At 41.3% G+C, this 22,351-nt stretch overlaps 2 protein-coding genes across 2 annotated transcripts in view; one reads left to right on the top strand and one right to left on the bottom strand.

Moving 5' to 3' along the window:
* The window catches only part of LOC134212117 (uncharacterized), a 259,280-nt gene that overhangs the window by 78,683 nt on the left and 158,246 nt on the right, over positions 1-22,351 (bottom strand). The window lies entirely within an intron of this gene.
* On the top strand, positions 6,843-8,107 carry LOC134215927 (uncharacterized). Its single transcript, XM_062695004.1, has 3 exons — positions 6,843-7,045; positions 7,098-7,173; positions 7,235-8,107. The coding sequence occupies exon 3, from the start codon at positions 7,379-7,381 to the stop codon at positions 8,105-8,107; it is 729 nt and encodes a 242-aa protein (XP_062550988.1). The 5' UTR covers positions 6,843-7,045; positions 7,098-7,173; positions 7,235-7,378.

The following is a 22,351-nucleotide window of genomic DNA, read 5'->3' as shown; positions in this document are numbered from 1 at the left end:
CAACAGTCGAAATAGTTGTTCAAAAGGTAAAAGATTCTTCTGCGTGTAGGTACCAAAATGTTGACTGGGCCATAATGTTATATACCGATCGACTCAGTTTGACGAACCGAGGTGATGTCTGTATGTGTGTGTATTAGGACGGTTCACATTTCAAAAATGTTAGAAAATTCCTACTCCCATATGTCTATCAGCTTCTTTTTGATGATTTAGGAGTCCTGGCGAAATTGCATGCATTTTGAAGGTGATTTAGGGGTGGTGCAAAGACAATTTATGTTTATATGGGAATTTATATGGAACAAACTTTAAATTTGTTTAAAATATCCTACAAATGTCAAATCATTGTGATTTGTAATACACAACCCCAACCGTGCACTATTGAATGCATCTCTGCATAGCTAGCTGTTCGGGTTCGCTATGATTGCTGCCTTGAGAGCGCATTTTCGGAACTCCATCAGGCCCTGAAGCTTTGTTCGTTACCAGGGATATGGCCACCGCGAGCAACTCTTCGTTCGTCACCGGAGTCACCATTTCGTCCGCACCCATATTGCCTTGTGGTGCAGGAGGCCAGGGACTTGTGGCTCGAGACGGGAATAGTACCTCGATAATCCTCCCTAACCTATCCGGGTTCAGGGGGTGAAGAGCTCCCTTTGGTCTCGGCCATCACTATCCTGTAGGCGTCACCCCACGGTTTCGCGTTGGCTCCTTCGCATAGGTTGTCGAAACACGCTCTCTTGCTGCTCTGCCTTGTTGAAGGCCAGTTTCGCAGCTGCCAGTTTCGCAGCGGCGGTCCGCATTTTTCGTCTAGCCTTGAGGCAGGTTGATCGAAGGGCCGTAATCTCGGGACTCCACCAGTATACCGGGCGTCTGCCATTTCTCGGCAGGGCTTTCCTCGGCATGGTGGCGTCGCCCACGCGTGTAAGGACAGCTACCAACGCATCCCCGCTTAGACCTTCAGTGTTGGCTTCCAGTCCCAGGGCCACGGTGAAAACTTCGCTGTCGAAGTGATTTGTCATCCGGAACAAAACATGCAAAATGGTCTAAAACATTCGATCTGTTCCCCTAAAGTGCTTTTTGACCTTTCTAATGACATTTTTTCAATACGGAAAGGAAAGGCATCATCGGCGCTAGGTGGATTAATCTGGGTAAACTCTGAAACGCAATGGCCGTTCGAGTCAATTTTTAATAGGAAACAACTGGACAGCATTCCGCGTCGATTGCACCGTGATCGGATAATGCTAAGTACCAAAAAGTTTGTCACATTTTTGCACAAATACACACACGTTCATCTAGAGTAAGGAAAGATCCATTAATTACGTAACGCAAAAATTGGTAATTTTCAACCCCCCTCCCCCCTATGTCACACTTTTTGTACTGCCATCGGGGGTGACAATGGGTCTGGGGGTGAGAATTGGTCATCGCTCTCACCGGTAGTCTGGAGGACGTAGAGCAAAATCGTTCAAAAAGGTGTCTTATATTTTAGTCTTCTTGCCCTCAGATACATTCAATCTATTCTAGAAGCATTCTTAGTATGTAAAAGTGTAATAAGGGAAATATAAGTCAATATGGGACTTTCCAGTGGCAGGTAATCTCAAAATAATAAATTATTTAAGATATAGATTCAAATAAACCCACCGAGTTTCCGTTTAGCAATCCTTGCCTCTTGAGGTCTATTCAGTGCTGGGGTGAACACCAGTAAACCCGAATGTTAATTACATAAATTAGATGCTTCTGTGGAAAAATACAAATTATTATTAGAAAATGCAGTGATTCCTTTGGCAAATCCACAAGATCACATTCGAATGACAGTCAATTACCGTTACATTCCGGGCGCGGTTAACAATTGCCGTGAAAAAATGTTAATGCTCTAACGCCGCCTTAATCGACCGACGACGCGTTGATACACTTGGGCCGCAATCCATACCCGCGCTGTATCTCCCTCCCGGTCCCGATGATTCACGGACCACCAGTCATTGTATTATGTCATAAAACGGGCGGTCTCGCCTTTTGGAGACGCTGTTATCTAAAATATTTCTGGAATTCCTTCGGACTCCAGGGCCCGCCAAAAGCAGCTCTAAATTCTTCGACAAAGTTACGGCTTACGTCGTCGTTGTCGTCGTCGTCGTCGTCTGGCGGTCAGTCGGTGGCTGGAGCCATCGTTATCGGAATCGTTTCACTTTCGTTGCTCGTTTCGTTTCCCGATCCGAGTCCAACCGCCAAGATATGGCTTTGAATGGTTGGAAACAGTTGTAAACCTTTTCAATATGCAGTGAATTTACCACTTTGGTACGCGATAATGGCATCTATCGTCTCTTGTACATTGGAAATATCGAAACGTGCAGTAACTATTACAAATCAATCCAGTGCGCGCGTGTGTTTGCAATTTTCCAAAGTGGAGTTTTTTTTACTGGAGTGCGTATTCATATCGAAGGGTCCGAACTGAACGGCAGAAGGAATCGAACAATTCGGATTGTGTTGATACTTGCTGACGGCAGGCACAATGAACGGAATCGACGACGACGGCACATTGTTTGGCCATCGAGGACACTCTGTTTATTGAACCTGACTAAAGTACAAAATGCGTCCCTTTTCGAATTGTCGCTGCTATCGCACATAGGAGTAACTGGTCCACATTTATTGGAAAAAATATTTTACATGAAAGACATGGGAACAAAACCAAATAGGTACTTAAAAGTTTGTAATTTGTTAAGTCATAACAACAAGGCATTTACAATGTTTGTTTAAAATTCCTTTCTTCAACCATAACGACGTGTATTGCTGCTAAATTAATTCGTGCTGAAGAGCCTGTTATTGTTGCTACCATCTTTAATACTCACACGACTTTCAAAAGCGTATAACGATTAAGATGCAGAAATTTAGGAATATGCTTGACGAGTTTTTTGATTTCACGAAATTCGTGAAGTTTCTGGGTTTCTGTTTTACGTCCTTTTTTACAAATTTATCTGGCTGTTACCCCAACGTGAACCGTCAACCGATGACGCTGATGCCTTGTGCCACATTGGTGTAGTTTTGTCCCTGCGAGATGAATCTACTTCCCGTATTGATTTACAATTACAGCATGTGCTATTTTACCGCCGAGTGAATTTCAAGTGCCAATCCATTGTACTCGCGCTGACGAGGGCGACGGACGGTCGACAACTCGGTGCCGGGAGATGTTCTGCAGAGGCGAGCATTCAAGTGGTGGATAAACATCCAACAATCGGCGGACGTTGTGGATGGCAGCGGAACGAGAAACAAGGCAGGGTGGGTGAGGGATTCCGTGACGCATAGGCGGATCGGCAACTACATTAGGTGTCCCCTGTAATCAGCGGCGGCGGAGGGATGCGACATAATAGAGGAGGAAAACATTTATTGAATCTGACCGACAATAAAACGCGACAGCAGCAGCCGGCTGTGTTGTTACGGAACAGAGGAAAAAATCTCAAACAGAGGAAAATTGGCGAAATGACAATGGACTATTATTGAGAGGAGGAAGAAAAAATGAAACAGGAAAATTAAAGAGGATCCGAGTAATAACAATAACAATTGAAGTCGAAAATTTATAAATAATAATAGCAATGGAAATAGAAGTATAGGCACTTTTTTCCTCTACTTGAGGGATGATTTCGAAAAGTGACAATGAGCGGAACGAGGGTCGCCAAAAATGAATGCTTTGGCATCTGTTATTGGTACCTAAGTGCTGATTGTTCAATATTTTGATATGATTAAAGGTATAGGAGAAGCACGGCTTCTATATGTTTGCAACAAAAACAATAAAGAATAATGCGAGCGTCGAGTTTCCAGTCAGTCAGCGATATTCCATCAAGGAATATCTACCGAGTAGGTAAACTCGGGAGTTAGGCAAAGTTTCATCGGAGTAAACGGAACAAGAATCATATAGGGGAACAGACGGCTTTGGCAGGTTTTGTTCTATTATTGGCAGGGGGGTTTTTGTCGACCGAATTTTATGAAATTTGGTCACAATATTCTTTGATATGCAAAGAATGTTTGGGCCAAATTTGAGCATAATCAGTCATAAAAAACCCCCCTGCCAATAATAGAACAAAACCTGCCAAAGCCGTCATTATCCCTACTACATACATTTAATTTAATTTGTTTGTATTCTGACCCAAAGTCCTGATGAATGATATAATATTAAATTACAATTACTACAATACTAAATTAACACTGAATTGTACAGCTTGTTCGAAAATCTACTAGACGCCTCACCATGATCAAACAAGTTCTCCACCTGCGTAAACATTCGGAGGCACGCTGTCACCGGCTTGTTATATCCAAATGACGTTCTGTGGAATCTAGGTTGTAGCAGATTCGTGGTACGCGACAGCCTTGAAGGTGTACAGAAATCCAAAAGTGACAGTAGATGCGGTTAGTCAATTTCTCTAGTTAGAAGCTTCTTAACAAACAACGCTTGCTGAATATTCCTTCGTCGTTGTAACGTGTCCCGCCCTAGAAGTCTGCACCGATCAGGATACGGAGGAAGATTTGAAGAATCTCACCAGAGCAAGTATCGCAGGGCTAGTCGAATAAATCGCAAACAATCGAAGCTGTTTCCAATATGACTCGAACAAGTCTTTAGCAATCTTGGCGATAAAACCCAACTGACGAGTGACTTTAGAGATAACAGCCGAGCGATGTTCGTCGAATGACAATTTAGCATCTAGCACAACACCTAAGTCCTTTACTTGTTGTACCCTGATCAGCGATACTCCGTTAATCCAATAATCGAACAATCAGCTTGTTATTGCTGCACCACACGATGAATACATTGAGCAGCGCTTGGAGGCGTTCAGTCTTCAATTGAACGTACAATAAAATACAGCTTCAAGTCATCTGCATATCCAAGCTTACAGTCACTTCGCAGTAGCAACGTCACATCGTTGCAGAACAATGCACAATGGGGAAATCCGATTGGAAAAAAATGATAACTTTCTTCACGAACAATTTACAGAAGAGATCAAGAGCTTATTCGAAAGGGAATTTTGCAAAGAATTCAGTGAGTGCTGTTTCACGGACGTGGAATGCTTCTGTATGTAGTTATTGAGCTCGTTTTGCCCTAATGCCCCATATATCGCGAGTTTCCAAACTATTTGTCATTTTTTCTTTAAGACATTGTTCTAAAATTGTGTTTATCTCTTCACTGTGGATCCACAGAAGGGCACTAAATATATTTTGTTGGTAAAAGTTGGAAAATTAAGGGATTTTGGGGTCAAATAAGCATCAAAGTGCATTTTATGTGCAATTTTCATATATTCTGTAAAAAATAGTAATATTTACAGATAAGTGTTGATATTATTGTCTCAAAGTGTTGAACAGATGTTGACAAATGTTTGCCGAACGAAAATCAATGAAATAAATCGTTTCACAAATGTTTTATTTGGTTATTTATTGAGTACAAAACGAATTTTAAAAACTTTTGAATAGCACCGAAGCCAAACATTTCCAAACCATACCCGATAGCACAACTAGACGAGAATAGTCATAGGTTAGGAGTCTTGATGTGATCATAGATAGGAGGTGATGGGAGATACTCTTTTTTCTTACCTTTTTGCCCAAATTCCCCTATGAAATAATTTAGCTCAATGATTCTGAGCAAGAAAATTATGTAGTAATGTTAATTTAATTGATATTTTCTAATGATGTAATAAAAATAACAAATAATCATATAATTCATTAAAAATATTGAATTATAGGGGATTTAGGGGTTATTCGAAAGCAAACTTTCCAAGAAAATCGGTGAGTGATGTTTTATAGACATGAGACACTTCTGTATGCAGTTATTGAGATGGTTTTGCCCCAATGTCCCATACATCAATTTTTTTCATATTTTGGTACTTTTATCTTTCAAAAGTAACACTGAAATTCTGTTTTCCCCTTCATTGTAGATCCATACATATCACTATACATATTTTGTTGGAAAAAGTTGGAAATTTAAGGGATTTTGGGGTCAAATAATCATCAAAGTGCATCTATGTGAATTTTTCATGTATTCTGTAAAAAATAATAATACCCAAGAAATCATTTGCACTATATTACGTCGAATGATCATTTAGGGTTAATATACGGTGATTTAAAAACTTGTAAGCATTGATGTAGCTCTACATATGGTCAATTTTGGCGAAATCTACAGCCTATTGATTATTCAGATATTTACAGATAATAGTTGATATTATTGTCATAGTTTTTTTCAACAGAATTTGATACCATAAAAAACAAATATGGATTAAGACATTTTGGGACAAATAAGTGAAAAAATTAATTAATTATGCATTTAAAAGAAAAGGTTCTTAGCCCTGAACCCTTGGATTTTTTTTCAATGCAATCTACGAATATTTGTTTTTTTTTTATATTATCATTGACAAATTATAATTGTATCAATGGTACTCCTTCATTTCTTAACCCAGAATCATTAAGCTATATTATTTCATAAGGGGAATTTGGGTAAAACGTCATGAGAAAAGAATATTTCCTATCTATTCCTATCTATTATCACATCGACTAATATATTTACTCTTATATAGTTGTGCAAACGGGTATGGTTTGGGAATGATTGGCATCGGCACTTTTCAGAAGCATTTAAAAAATCGGGTTTTACCCTATAAATCACAAAACAAAACACTTGCGAAATGATTTACTTCATTAGTAATTGTTTCGCAAACATTCAAACATCAATGTCTGTAGAACATTTTGGGAGAATAATAATATTTTTATTATTTTTGCAGAATACATGAAAAATTCACGTAAAGTGCAATTTAATACTTATTTGACCCCAAAATCCCTTAAATTTCCAACTTTTACCAACAAAGCATGTATAGTGCTGTGCGCAACGGTTCAAGACCCCTCGTTAACTGCTAACGCTACAAATGCACGGAGTTGTCTACTGACAGTGTTAATGGGTGAAATACGTCAGCCTGGAGACGTCAAGCTCTAGATGTGAGTAATATCTGCCTATCATTGTGAAACAGAGTACAAATATAACACAACATTCTCGGCTTGTTAAGTTAAACCTTTTTATTAAAATACTATTGTAAGTACACCCTAAATTATATAACATACACAACACTAATTGAATTACACAGCTTAATTAAGGATACATCGAAGAAAAACTACAATTGTTACGAATAAGACGGATTGTAAACGAAGAGGATTAAAATTGTAAGTAACCTAAAATTATATTAAAACGTGCATTAAAACTATAAAACAAATATACTTACAGCTAAAAGCTTACTCTAAACTTAAAAATACGAGTTTGTCTTGAGGAAGTCCGAACGAGTTCACCGTCTCCGTAACAAAACTTTTAGAATTTTATATTCTTAAGTTGTTCTTCGTTGGACATTCATCGAGTAGATAGAACATAACCATGTCCCACTCGAGTCAGCATCAGTGCATCATATGCAACCAACCAAATGAAGCAGATCGGAAAATGGTTCAATGTGACGTCTGCGACCGATGGTACCACTTCATGTGTGCCGGAGTCAACGACAGTATTGAGAACGAGAGCAGAAACTTCATATGTACGGCATGCCACAACTCAGATCCGTGTGAATCCGTAGCATCAACGACTACCAGCGCACGAGCCGCAAGGTTGGAGCTTGAAATGCAACGATTGGCAGAGGAAAAGCGGTTGCAGGACAAAATGCGAGAGGAACGCGAGAAGCAGGACAGGGAAATGCAAGACATGGTGCTGCGTTTGGAATCTGAGCGGAGGGAAAAGGCGATCACAGCGATGTTCGCTCTGGAGAAGGAGTATATCAAGAAAAAATACAATCTACTCCAAACCAAGTTGGACGAAGGAAGTGCAACAGGTAGTGTTCGCAGCCGACGAAACTGTGATCTAAGTACGAGTAAGGTGCAGGATTGGATAGATCGGAACCCCACAGTGACCCTGAGTTCCAATACTGGGTGCATTCCCACTGGACTTACGTTGCAAGCGGAGACGACATCAGATTCAGTCCAACCTACTTCGACGACTACTACAACAGCAGCTGGGACAAGTCAAGCTAGAATGACTGCAGTCGCCGTATGCAAGTGTATGCACAGCCTATGTCTTCGTTGTGGAATCCACTACCGCCACAAACCACATCAATAACAACATCAGCGTTGCACTTCAATCAACACAAGTCGACCCCGTTGGTGAGCAGAGAGATGACCATGACGAACGATGCCTTTGTGATATCCCCGACGACGACGGCATCTATCTCGCACTCGTTGCTACCACCGCCTTGCTCTTTATATTCTATTCCATCCTGTGTTCCACAACCGACGTACTCTATGCTTACATCGATATCCGCTCCGTCATACATGCAGAACTGTGCTACACAACAAATCGCATCGCATAGACCGCTACAAACAGCATCAACAGTAGACCCAACACGTGCATACGCGCCTTCAGTACCACCGTCTTCTGTACCGATGTATGCGCCACAAGGTATGGATATATCGCTTTGGCAGCAGCCTTCAAACTTCATACCAGCATCATCGCACTCAACACCAACTACTAGATCACACCAAGTCGCTCAACATATGGGTCATCCGACACATACATTAATGCCAGGTATGAAAACAGCTAATCCATTGATGCACCCGAGTTCGTTTGCTGGTCCGAATGTAAACACAACAGTAGGTCAGTACACATTTCCAACGTCGGCGGTGAGCAACCGTTTTTACGAGTCTGATAGGCAACAATCAAATCAAAATAATGCGATAAATCCATTGGGTTCGAACTATATGTCGGCTTTGTCTTGTGAACAGCCAGGAGTCCATTCCAATTGTTTTCCTGTATCGATTTCGAATGGGAACTGGGGTCAGAACAGACAGTCTGGGTATCAGGGATTAGAAATAAATCAGCCTGCTTTTCCGTATTTGCAATCAGTGCCATCGGGTGGGACCTGTATGGGTGTAAATTATCCTGAGTAATCAACACATCCAATGCTCCGATTATGAATGTTCGAGAAAATGTTCCAACTTCCACAAGCATAAATCCGGGGCCAAGTACTCATCAACTTGCTGCGCGGCATGTTGTTCCAAAGGATCTTCCATTGTTTGGAGGAAATCCTGCGGAATGGCCATTGTTCTGGAGTGCCTTTGAGACGTCGACGCAAATGTGTGGATATACGGAAGCTGAAAATCTCCTAAGATTGCAGCGTTGCTTGAAGGGGGAAGCGAAGAAAGCGGTTAGTAGTTTTTTATTACATCCATCGAACGTTGGCGAGATAATGTCAACCCTTCGAATGCTGTATGGAAGACCAGATGTTATTATTGGTTCGCTTCTAAATGATGTCCGAAGCACACCTGCACCCAAACCGGAGAAGTTAGATACTCTAGTTAACTTCGGCTTAGCAGTTCGAAATCTTTGCGCACATCTTGTGTCAGCTGGACAGCAAGTGCATCTATCTAACCCGATCCTTCTTCAGGAACTTGTGGAAAAATTACCAGCAAACATCAAGCTAGGGTGGGCAATGCACAAGCAGTCTGTATTAGTAGACGACTTACGCGCGTTTGCAGACTATATGAACATGATCATCAATGCGGCGAGCAGTGTAAGCGGTGGAAGTTTGGAATGCTCTAGGCCAGAGCGCACAAAAGGAAAGGCGTTTGTCAACTCTGTCCGCTCCGAGGTGGAAAACAACTCCGGTGGTAAGAAACCAGATAATCTGCAACCATCATCGGTTCCTCAGGTACGTCCATGTGCGGTATGTCAAACACCCGGGCATAAACCAAAGGAATGCTCTGTCTTCAAAGCTAAAAAACTTGGCGATCGTTGGAAGGTAGTTAAGGACTCACATTTGTGTAAACGATGCCTTTACCCGCACGGTAAGTGGCCGTGCAAAGCTCCAGTGTGTGGGACGGACGGCTGTCAAGAGCATCACCACAGGTTCCTACATCCAGGGAATCCACAAGATGAAGGAAAACCTAAAGTTACATCAAGCAGCACAGGTGTAGTAACAGTACATCATCATCAACACCGCAGGATACTGTTTCGGATCATTCCAGTTTCACTCCATGCAAACGGGAAAACGGTAAAAACCTTCGCCTTTCTGGATAGTGGATCAGATTCCACACTGCTGGAGAGTTCCATTGCCAAGGAGCTTGGGATATCGGGGCCTATGTTTCCGCTATGCATGCAGTGGACAAACGGTGTAAAGCGTGTTGAAGAAGATTCCCGACGGGTGCAGATGGAGATTTCTGGAGACAACTCTAACAAGCGCTTCGCTTTGGGCGGAGTATACACGGTATCCAGACTAGATTTACCACATCAGACTGTAGATTTCGAAGAGTTACAAGCTAGGTTTCCATATCTCAAAGGGCTTCCGGTTCCAAGTTACGAAGAAGCGGTTCCAGGCCTATTGATCGGTTTGGATAACACCAAGCTGAAGTCACCTCTCAAACTCCGAGAAGGAAAATGGGATGAACCAGTTGCGGCGAAGACACGTCTCGGGTGGATATTATATGGTAGATCCGGAGATACGAATGATTCGGAATCGCATAGAGTTATGCACGTCTGTCACCGCCCAACAAATGATGACCTCCACGAATTGGTGAAAAATTTCTTCGCGATTGAAAGTACAGGTGTTGGAGCAAACGAACTGGTTGAATCAAACAGCGAGAAACGGGCCCGTGAGCTAATGGAAGCAACTACGGTGCGTACTAAGTCTGGGAAGTTCCAAACAGGTTTGCTATGGAAGCACGATAAGGTGGAGTTCCCGAATAGTAAGCCTATGGCGGAAAGAAGGTTACAGTGTCTGGAGAAGCGGTTGTCGAAGGATCCGGAGTTATACGAAAATGTTCGAAAACAAATAGTCGAGTATTTAGCTAAAGGCTATGCTCACAAAGCTACGGAGCAAGAACTGCAGAATACAGATCCAAGTCAAACTTGGTACTTACCACTAGGAATAGTAACGAACCCAAACAAACCGGAAAAGGTTCGCATCGTGTGGGATGCAGCCGCAACTGTCAAAGGTGTTTCGTTGAATTCAGTTCTTCTAAAGGGTCCGGATCTGCTGCAGTCGCTACCAACCGTATTAAGTCGATTTCGTCAAAAGGAGGTGGCAATCAACGCCGACATCAGAGAGATGTTCCACCAGGTGTTCATCAGACCCGAAGATCGCCAAGCTTTGCGCTTCCTATGGCGAAACTGTCCGTCACAGCCGGTGGAAATATTTGTGATGAATGTTGCAATATTCGGTTCAACATGTTCGCCAAGTTCGGCACAATTTGTGAAAAACCTTAACGCAAATGAGCAATCAACTGAATTTCCAAGAGCCGCAGCGGCAGTGGTGGGGAACCATTATGTCAACGACTATTTAGATAGCGTCGATACGGTTGACGAAGCGGTTCAATTGGCGAAGGAAGTAACAACAGTTCATCAACGCGCTGGATTTGAACTTCGACATTGGTTGTCTAATTCGTCAGAGGTGCTGCAATGAATCGGCGAAGCATCATCAGAATCAATTAAAAGTTTTGTGATGGGAAAGGGTGGTGCATCAGAATGAGTTCTGGGCATGATTTGGATACCACGAGAAGACGTGTTTACCTTTACCGTGCGTTTTCATACACAGATTGCTAGATGGAAATGTATTTCCTACCAAAAGAGAAGCCCTGAGTCTAGTTATGTCCATATTTGATCCTCTCGGGCTAGTAGCAAATTTTGTAATACACGGCAAAATTTTGCTACAAGATGTATGGAGATCTGGTACAGCTTGGGACGATGAAATACCGGAAACCATTTTTCCACAGTGGCGCCGATTTGTGCTGGCAATACAGGATTTGGCACAATTGCGAATTGAACGATGCTATTTCCCCGGGTATGATCTGAGAGCTTTGAAAACACTCGAGTTACACATTTTTGTAGACGCGAGTATGACTGCTTATGCCGCCGCTGCGTACTTTCGAGTTATTGATCGAGGAAGTGTTCGTTGCACATTAGTGGCATCCAAAACTAAGGTTGCTCCTCTGAAGCAATTATCGATACCGCGGTTAGAGCTGCAGGCGGCGGTTATCGGCACAAGGCTCATGAAGGCCATCCTCGATAGCCACACACTTTCCATTGGAAGAAAAATGTTTTGGAGTGACTCAAACACTGTGTTAGCGTGGCTGAGAGGAAAAAGGAGATTTCATCAATTTGTGGCCTTCAGAGTCGGAGAGATCCTGGAAAGTTCAGATGTATCAGAATGGAGAAAGGTGCCTACGAGATGGAACGTATCCGACGAGGCTACGAAGTGGGGAAGTGGTCCGACTACGTCCGAAAGAAGTAGGTGGTTAAGAGGTCCAGAATTTCTATATCAGGATGAACAAGATTGGCCGCAAAAAGAGGAGGATTGGACTACTGCCGAAGAGATGAAAAACATCAACATACACCATCAAGCGGAATCAGGATTAACTATCCAATTTGAACGATTTTCCAAATGGGAAAGGTTGTTAAGAGCAGTAGGATACCTGCGACGATTTCAAGAAAACTGTAGGAGAAGTAGAAGCAAGCTGCCGCTACCAGGTGCTTTGGACTTAAACATGGAAGAACTTCGGAAAGCAGAGCTGACGGTGGTGCGACTGATTCAACGAGAAGCGTTCTCAAGCGAATACGCCGCGATGGATTCGGACCAATCGGTTCCTATGGATCCATGGAAGAAAATAAAGCGAAGCAGTAGGATCTATAAACTGTGCCCTTTCATTGGAGTTGATGGAGTAATCCGCAAGGACGGAAGAATCGGTGCGGCACCTTGGCTGTCGGAGGAATCGAAGTATCCAGCAATTCTACCAAAGAACCATTATGTGACGGAACTTATCATCGACAGCTATCATCGGAAGTTTGGACATGCGAACAACGAGACGGTCGTAAATGAGCTTCGACAGCAGTTCCACGTTTCCGAACTAAGAGCTGTCGTGAGCAGTGTTGTAAAATGTCATTTGCATTCGTTTGTATAATTTTACCAGAACTTTTTTCAGAAGGTAGCTATCAATTCATGTTGTATGACGAACTTATAGCGGTTAAATGGGCCTACAACTTTGTCTAACGAGACTTTGCTGTAAATATGTAATCTGGGGCGTGGGAGGCAAAATGTCATTCAAATGACATTATGTCAAATGACACGTGACATTTTGGAGAGTTTTCACTCTCCAGCCTTTGATGTTATACTTAGAGCAATGTACCCTTGGACAAAAATATAACCCTACACAAGCGTTATGAGTACATTCAAAATTATGGAAGAAATTTTGCTTCTAAAGAAAGTTATGAACAAATTAGTCAAATGACATGCAGATGACATTTTACATTTTACGACTCGTGAGGAAGGTGGCGAAGAAGTGTTGGGGATGTAAAGTGCGCAAACTGAGTCCACAGGCTCCACGAATGGGCCCGCTTCCAGAGGCACGGCTTACTCCATACATCAAACCGTTCACCTTTACAGGTTTAGATTATTTCGGACCAGTATCCATCAGAATTGGACGTAAGTTGGCTAAACGTTGGGTGGCACTCTTTACTTGCCTCACGACAAGGGCAGTGCACTTAGAGGTAGCTTTCTCGCTGTCCACGGAATCCTAAGTAAGCTAGCTGTGCGAAGATTCATCGCTCGTCGTGGTGGGCCTCTAGAAATATACTCCGATCAGGGAACAAATTTTCAGGGGGCGCGAAAGGAGTTGCGGCTAGAAATCAGTAAAGTGAATCATGATCTGGCGTCGACGTTCACTAATGCACGAACACAATAGAAGCTGAATCCTCCATATGCTCCCCAGATGGGAGGCATTTGGGTACGGTTAGTGCGCTCGGTAAAAACAGCATTGGCCGCTATGGAGATGTCGAGAAACCCGGACGAGGAAACACTCCTCACTGCTATAGCTGAAGCAGAGTCAATGGTGAACACTCGTCCTCTAAAGTATCTTCCATTGGATTCGCCTGAAGCTGAAGCGCTCAAACCGAACCACTTCTTGCTCCTTAGTACGATTGGGGTATGTCAACCAGCTTGTGCTCCGTCGGATTCCTCATCGGTGATGCGCTCAAACTGGAAACATGTCCAGGTCATGCTTGACCGTTTCTGGAATCGGTGGATAAAGAAATATCTCCCTGTCATCTCGACACAGTCCAAGTGGTTTGCGGAAGTGTAGCTGATTTAAGTTGAGACCTGGTTATAGTCATCAACGAATCACGGAGGAACAGCTGAGAAAAGGGAGTCGTAGTCAAAGTGTATCCAGGCAAGGACGGACGTATCCGGAGCGCAGATGTGAAAACAGCAACAAGCATTGTTCAGCGGCCGTTAACCAAGCTCGCAGTCTTGGACGTGCTAGGAAAAAACGGTATGGCTGAAGAAACTACAAGCAATACGGGGCGGGGTATGTGCGCAACGGTTCAAGACCCCTCGTTAACTGCTAACGCTACAAATGCACGGAGTTGTCTACTGACAGTGTTAATGGGTGAAATACGTCAGCCTGGAGACGTCAAGCTCTAGATGTGAGTAATATCTGCCTATCATTGAAACAGAGTACAAATATAACACAACATTCTCGGCTTGTTAAGTTAAACTTTTTATTGAAATACTATTGTAGGTACACCCTAAATTATATAACATACACAACACTAATTGAATTACAAAGCTTAATTAAGGATACATCGAAGAAAAAATACAATTGTTACGAATAGGACATATTGTAAACGAAGAGGATTAAAATTGTAAGTAACCTAAAATTATATTAAAACGTGCATTAAAACTATAAAACAAATATACTTACAGCTAAAAGCTTACTCTAAACTTAAAAATACGAGTTTGTCTTGAGGAAGTCCGAACGACTTCACCGTCTCCGTAACAAGTGCTTTTCTATGGATCTATAATGAAGAGGAGAACTCATCTTTAGTGCAACACTTGGGAGATAAAGGCACGAAAAATATGATAAACTGTGATGTATGGGACATTGGGGCAAAACGAGCTTAATAACTACATACAGAAGTGTCTCATGTCTATAAAACATCACTCACTGAATTTCTTGGAAAGTTTGCTTTCGAATAAGCCCTTAACCTTATCTGTGAGTCGCTCGTGAGAAAAGTTATCCTATTTTGTATAAAAAGTTACATTAAATGAGCTGTATGACCCCTAAATCCCCTATAATTCAATATTTTTAATGAATTATATGATTATTTGTTATTTTCATTATATCATTGGAAAATATCAATTAAATTAACATTACTACATCATTTCTTCCTCAGAATCATTGAGCTATATTATTTCATAGGGGAATTTGGGCAAAAAGGTAAGAAAAAAGAGTATCTCCCATCACCTCCTATCTATGATCACATCAAGACTCATAACATATGACTATTCTTGTCTAGTTGTGCTATCGGGTATGGTTTGGAAATGTTTGGCATCGGTGCTATTCAAAAGTTTTCAAAAATCGTTTTTCTACTCAATAAATAATCAAATAAAACATTTTTGAAACGATTAATTTCATAAATTTTTGTTCGGTAAACATTTGACAATATCTGTTCAACACTTTGAGACAATAATATCAACACTTATCTGTAAATATTACTATTTTTTACAGAATACATGAAAATTGAACATAAAATGCACTTTGATGCTTATTTGACCCCAAAATCCCTTAAATTTCCAACTTTTACCAACAAAATATATTTAGTGCCTTTCTGTGGATCCACAGTGAGGAGATAAACACAATTTTAGAACAATGTCTTAAAGATAAAGTGACAAATAGTTTGGAAACTCGCTATATATGGGTCATTAGGGCAAAACGAGCTCAATAACTGAATTCTTTGCAAAATTTTTCTTTCGAATAAGCTCTTGATCTCTTCTGTAAGTTGTTCGTGAAGAAAGTAATCGATTTTTTCCACCTTTGAAATCGGATTTCCCCATTGTGCAATGTGAGCAAGCGTGTAAGCAATGTGTGCTACCTTGCGGGACCCCAGACGTATCAGAAAAAGTCGTCGAAAGACAAGAACTAATTTTCACATGCAATGCTCTGCCAGTTAGATACGAATTCAGCCAGGACATTTACAAAGAAGTACACGGTGGTCAATTTTATCAAAGGCAGCTTTCAGGTCCGGGTAGACGACATCGATCTGCGCTTTATCCTCGATCTGTGTTATGCACGTCGATGTAAATTCCATCAAGTTAGTAGTAACTGATCTACCGGGCATAGATCCATGCTGGTCAAAGGAAATGTAATTCCGAGTACCCTCGCGAATCACACCATTCACTATGATTTTGACTAATTTAGAAGCATCTGAAAGGTTAGTTATCCCTCGATAACTTTTTAACGTTACGACGGTCACCCGTTTTGTATACCGGCATCATTACCGATTGTTTCCATACGTAAGGAGATTTTCCTTAAGCGAATGAACTGATGAAAATGTGGCACAAGGGTTCTGTAAGAGCTCTTACGCAGCGACGAAATATTATGGCTAGAATGCCGTCCGGTCCAGGAGAGAAGGAATTCTTCATCTTTGATGTTCTTTCTGGGGTTATCGTAAATGTTTTAAGGTCAACTGCATTCATCGCAACGTTTAGAGCCGCTAACTCAGCTTCTTGTGCAGAGGCTACGTCGGTCGAGAAAAATGATGAAAAATGCTTGGTGAATAACTTACAGGACACTTCAGCTGAACTAGATTCCGTATAATCTAGGTAAACGGTTAGTGGGATAGATTCAGACTTCCTCTTGAAATTTACAAAACTCCAAAATCCTCTAGGGTTTCTTCTTAAGCTTGACTGAACTCGTAACACATGCGGTTTGTACAAAGATACGTTCAGATGGCGGTATGCATTACTGGCTCGATGAAAGCAACGTACTGTCTCCGGGGTACGTAAGTTGCGAAGCTTACGTTGCTTACGTTGCTGTGAGGGGCAGTTGAGAATAATTTGCACAATGAATTCCTTCTTCATCCGATAACCAATGCATTCGCGGTTGATTGTAATCGCCGCAAATAAGTAGCGTATCGGTTGGTGACCCCATGTCGATTAACTCTCGAATGGAAGTCAAATGCTTGTTGATTGTATCAACATCTTTGCTTCTATCTATAATATATACTGCACACATTAGCGACCGCGTTAGCGTGTTGATAATGAAGGGCAAATTCTTCAACTATAGTCTGATCAGCATCTTTGCCCCAACGAACGATAAGCCTGATGACGTGAAGGATGAGTTCTATGAGAGCCTTGATAAGGCCTACGGAGAGTGCCTAACACACGAAGTAAAGATTGTCATCGGGGATGCAAATGCGTAGATCGGAAGAGAAAGTTTCTTTCGCCCTGCCATTGGTATATAAAACCTTCATACCGTTACCAACAATAATGGTCTGTGACTTGTAAACTTTGCTGCTGCTAGAGGGCAATCAACAGTACCTACTTCGCAAGTTAAAATATCCGCAAACAAACCTGACAACATCCGAGTGGAGACACTTGCTCACAGATAGACCACGTGCTGATCGACGGACGACATTTCTCGGATGTTATGGATGTAAAGACCTTCAGAGGCCCCAACATTGACTCGGATCACTGCCTTGTAGTTGCAAAAATTTGGGCAACGTCACGCATATCCAACGCTTGTCAGTTGAAGGAGTTGCTGAACAGTACCACCAGAAGCTGGACGAGCGGATAGGACATGCCACCGTATCTGGCAACGTCAACAGATTGTGGGAAAATATCCACGAAGCTGTGACTACAACAGCGCAGGAAGTGTTAGGCACGGCACAGCGACGCCAACGAAATGGTTGGTTTGATGAGGAGTGCCAGCGAGTGACGGACGAGAAAAATGTTACAGTGTAGCAAGGGCACAAGAGAAATGAATCCACCGCAGAAAAAAAGACAATACGAAGAAAGTGTGATAGCTGAAGCGCAGGAGAACATGGATAGAAACGATATGCGGAGGTTTTACGCAACTGTCAACAACTATGGGAAAACTCACTCACTCACCCACGAACCACACGGATTTAAAATCCCAATCCATCAGCGAACACACGATTGCAAAACGAATGTTACTCAACCCAACAGCGAACCAACAAACGATTCATACCTACTGAGTTCCCCCCAGCAGAAATAAGCGAAACCCCAGATAGTGCGAAACGAAATCCAGAGATGAGAACGAACCGATGTGTAGATAGTGCAGCAGAAAACACTGAGTTGGACTCAGAAGATTGATTCAAATTAGACTCAATGATTCGGTTTTGCGGCCTGAATCTGTCTCCCGAATCCTCACTCATCACTCAATTGCTATTTCATTCGTTTGCGAACTGAATGTAAACAAATACTCGGCTTATGCATCATTTGCTATCTGTGGGAAAGATTCGGTGATGAATTTTGTCTGTTTGTTTTCGGCATGATTCGTTACTAACTGAAGTCAAACGGCAGACAATAGAAATAGAAAATATTGGAAGGGCTCGTGTACAGTTGTCTAATTTGCGATTGTGTGTAGAGGTGAGTAAAAGAATAGCGCTAAATGATTCGATTTTTCCCATACCTGACTGTCAATAGCGCGCGGCATAAGACTGCGCCAGTTCCCGCCATGTGCAATGACCGAGAAGGGAATTTGCTGACAGACAAGTCTATGGTGGCAGCCAGGTGGAAGGAGTATTTCGAAGATTCGTTGAACGGTGAAAATGAAGGACAAATATGGGAGGATGAAGAACTGCCTGCCGGCTGGTTGGATGGCCTTATATGCCCAATCTATTAGAAAGTGCACAGACTAGAGTGTGCCAATTACAGAGGGATCAACCTTCTGAAGTCGGCGTACAAAATTCTGTCGCGTATCCTGTTTAACAGACTGAGACCGCTTAAGGAGTCCTTCCTCTGCCAATATCAGGCAGGTTTTCGCGAGGCCCGATCAATGACGGATCAAATGTTTAGCCTGCGGATGACTTTGATAAATTCCAGGAGAACATCTGTTCATTGATTTGCAAGCAGCATATGATTCAGTCAAAAGAAATGAGCTGTGGCAGATAATGTCCTAACCTGGTTTTCCGGCGAAACTGATTAGACTGATACGTGCAATGCTGGATGGCTCGAAATCAAGCTTTTGGATTGCAGACAAAGTGTCAACCTCGTTTGTGACCTTAGACGGATTGAAGCATCCGGACGGATGCAGGTATAAAAAGAACTATGAGTACAATAAGGCAAAAGTACTACTGGAAAGGTATGAAACAAGAAGCTATGATTAAGGCTTGTGAAAAATGTCAAAAATACAAATCAATTAATACGCCAAAACCGGAAATGACAATAACCACAACAGCTGAAACAGCTTTTGAGAAAATATATTTAGACCTAGTAGGACCATTAATTCCTTCTGAAGGTAATGAATATATTTTGACAAGCCAATGTGAACTGACAAAGTTCATAACGGCAACCCCTCTTAAAAATAAGACAACCACCACAGTTGCCAAAGCCTTTGTAGAAAATTTCATTTTGAAATATGGAGTTCCTGAACGAATTGCTACTGACAGAGGAACTGAGTTTATGTCAGAATTGTTCAGTTCAGTAGCAAAACTTTTAAATATAGAAAAACTAAATAGTACCGCTTACCATCACGAAACAATAGGAGCTTTAGAAAACACTCACAAAAGCCTTGGGAACTTCCTGAGAATTCAATGTGACAGTAAATTGTTTTCTTGGGTAAAGTGGGTACCATACTATGAATTTGCGTATAATAATACAATACACACGAAAACAAATTATACACCATTTCATTTAGTTTATGGCAAACTATCGAAAATGCCATCCAATTTAACAGACATTGAACCAGAACCTATTTATAATTATGAAAACTATTGCAAGGTATTGAAATCAAAATTGCAAATTTGTCACAATGAGGTAAGAAATCGTTTAATTGAAGAAAAACGAAAAGAACTGCGAATATTAACAGAAATGCCAAACTTCAAATGTACAAGCCAGGAGATCTAGTGTGGCTAAAGAACGAAACTGCTAAAAAATTAGAAGCAAGATATTTTGGACCATACAAAGTAGTTGCAGATTTGAACCCAAACATAAAAATTTTGATTAATAGAAAAGAAGATTTAGTTCACAAATGTAGAATCAAACCGTACGAAAGAATAATAGTAGAAGATTAGGAAAGACGTGTGGTGGATATATGGACATGCATAGATAAATAATTAAATCATGGTTATTATTAATTCAATTATATCTTATAAACAATATATATTATATAATCTTTAACTTTATATTACATTTCTATAAAATATTATTATCATCTAATTTTAGTAATATATGTAAACATTATTCTTTTGTAGATTTAAAATTTAACTGCAGCAAATTTTTAAATTTCATTAGGTAAGGCGTGTGGTGGATACCAGCCTTACTGCCACTTTGATATGCACGATCAGCATAAATGCGCAACCGTCCAAAGTTCCACGAACGGACGGCGATTGCCCTTTATGCTGATCCTAGCACAAAGCGTCACGTAGGCAGCGCGTTAGTTGTACGACGAGAAGTTAAATAAAAATATATGGGGACACTCTCCTCTGAACCGTACATGAGTACACTACACTCTGTTTAAGATATCACCCCCAAAGAAGGTCAAAACAGGGTGATGCACTTTCGAATTTATTGTTCAACATTGCACTCAAGGGCGCTATTAGGAAATATGGCGTGCAGAGGAACGGCACTATCATCACACGATCGCATATGCTTCTGGGCTTTGCGGACGACATCGACCTCATTGGAATCGATCGCAGAGCAGTAGTGGATGCTTTTGTCCCACTAAAGAGGAACACGGCGAGGATGGGCTTAACCATTAACTCTACCAAAACATAGTACATTATGGCAGGTATATATAGAGGAAGACCTAGTGGTGTTGGTGATGAGTTAGTACTTGATGGGGATATATTTGAAGATGTTTACCTTGTTTACCTTGGAACGCTTGTGACATGTGACAATGACGTTTCCCGTGAATTGAAAAGACGTATTGCTGCTGCGAATAGGGCCTTCTACGGATTACGTAACCAGCTTAGGTCCCGTAATATGCAGACGGAAACGAAATTTGCTCTATATAAAATCTGATTCTACCAGTAGCCCTTTATGGACATGAAGTATGGACGTTAGGGTGGCTCAAAAAACACTTTTTCAAATTTTTTGATGGGCCGAGTTTATTACGCAAAGATATTAGCATTTTACTGGAGTGTTCTAGGGGTGAATTTATTTCTTTTCAAAGGTAAAAGAAACGAAATTTGCTCAAACCCAACTGCACAGAAATGCTAATAACTTAGCCGGGCAAACTCGAATCTTCTCGCGGTTTTCTGCATAACATTCTGTATTAAATTCTCCAAGATCTGAATGAGTATCATAGTTCTTCATCGTAAGTTGTGTAGTCCAGCTGCAATTTACTGTTTTTGGATGTTTCTGCATACATTTTCCATATAAACTTCCAACGAGTTTAGCACCGCCCAAACGTTGACCGATTTGGCTGAAATTTTGCCCAGAGCATCAGGGCATCAAATAGAACCGAATAAGAGGGCGGCCCATCAAAAAAATTGAACAAAGTTTTTCCCATACTAATTTGAGCCACCCTAATGGACGTTAAAAGAGGCTGACCGGAGAGCTTTCGGGGTGTTCGAGCAAAAAGTGCTGCGTACAATACTCAGATGGAAACTAGAAAATGGTATGTTGCGCATGAATCATGAGCTGTATCAAATATACAAAGAAGGAAATATTATAAATCGTATTAAATACGACAGCTTTCAGTGGGCTGGTCACCTAGTGCGAATGTCGCAATAATAGAATAGATAAAACAATATTCAACAGAGAACCAGATAGGGGCCGGCAACTTCAGCGCTGATGATGCATTTTACAAAACAATCGATGCACATCGCCTCAGTGTAAGGGATTCCAACCATAATTGCCTACCTGAATGCGTTTACAAACGCTTGCTTTATAGACGTTACAGGATGGTAATTTTACCATTTTCTAAATAACTTTTAAAATAAATGGCCGGTAGTTATAAAATTCAATACAACTTTTTACGAGAATATCGGGTAAGGATTACTACACACATACACATACGTACACAAATATACACACACTGCAAATAGACATTTGCTCAGGTCGTCTAGCTGAGTCGATTGAACCTTAGTATTTTTTTAGTCCGCTCTTATATTGTTTCATCTACATCAACTCGTTTTGCGAAACGTTTTGTTTTTTCTTCAATACATTATTATTATTATCTTTATTAGTGAGGTTTTCTTCCCTGGGCCGGTTCACCACGCATCTTCTTCAATACAATTTTTAATAGATAAATGACCGAAACGTTTGATGATCAAAGTTACCCCAAATTGAAAAATAAAAAAACCCGTGAAAAACATGTTTAAAACAAGTTTAAAATTATCAAATAAACA

Source organism: Armigeres subalbatus, chromosome 2, assembly GCF_024139115.2.
Source record: "Armigeres subalbatus isolate Guangzhou_Male chromosome 2, GZ_Asu_2, whole genome shotgun sequence".
NCBI classification, from domain to species: Eukaryota; Metazoa; Arthropoda; class Insecta; order Diptera; family Culicidae; genus Armigeres; species Armigeres subalbatus.
The sequence above is the reverse complement of the archived record's forward strand: the minus strand, read 5'-3'. Positions and strand labels throughout refer to the sequence as shown.

Bases quoted from the DNA above. Each gene is read 5' to 3' on its own strand.
- LOC134215927 (XM_062695004.1), top strand. From the start codon at position 7,379: ATGTCCCACTCGAGTCAGCATCAGTGCATCATATGCAACCAACCAAAT.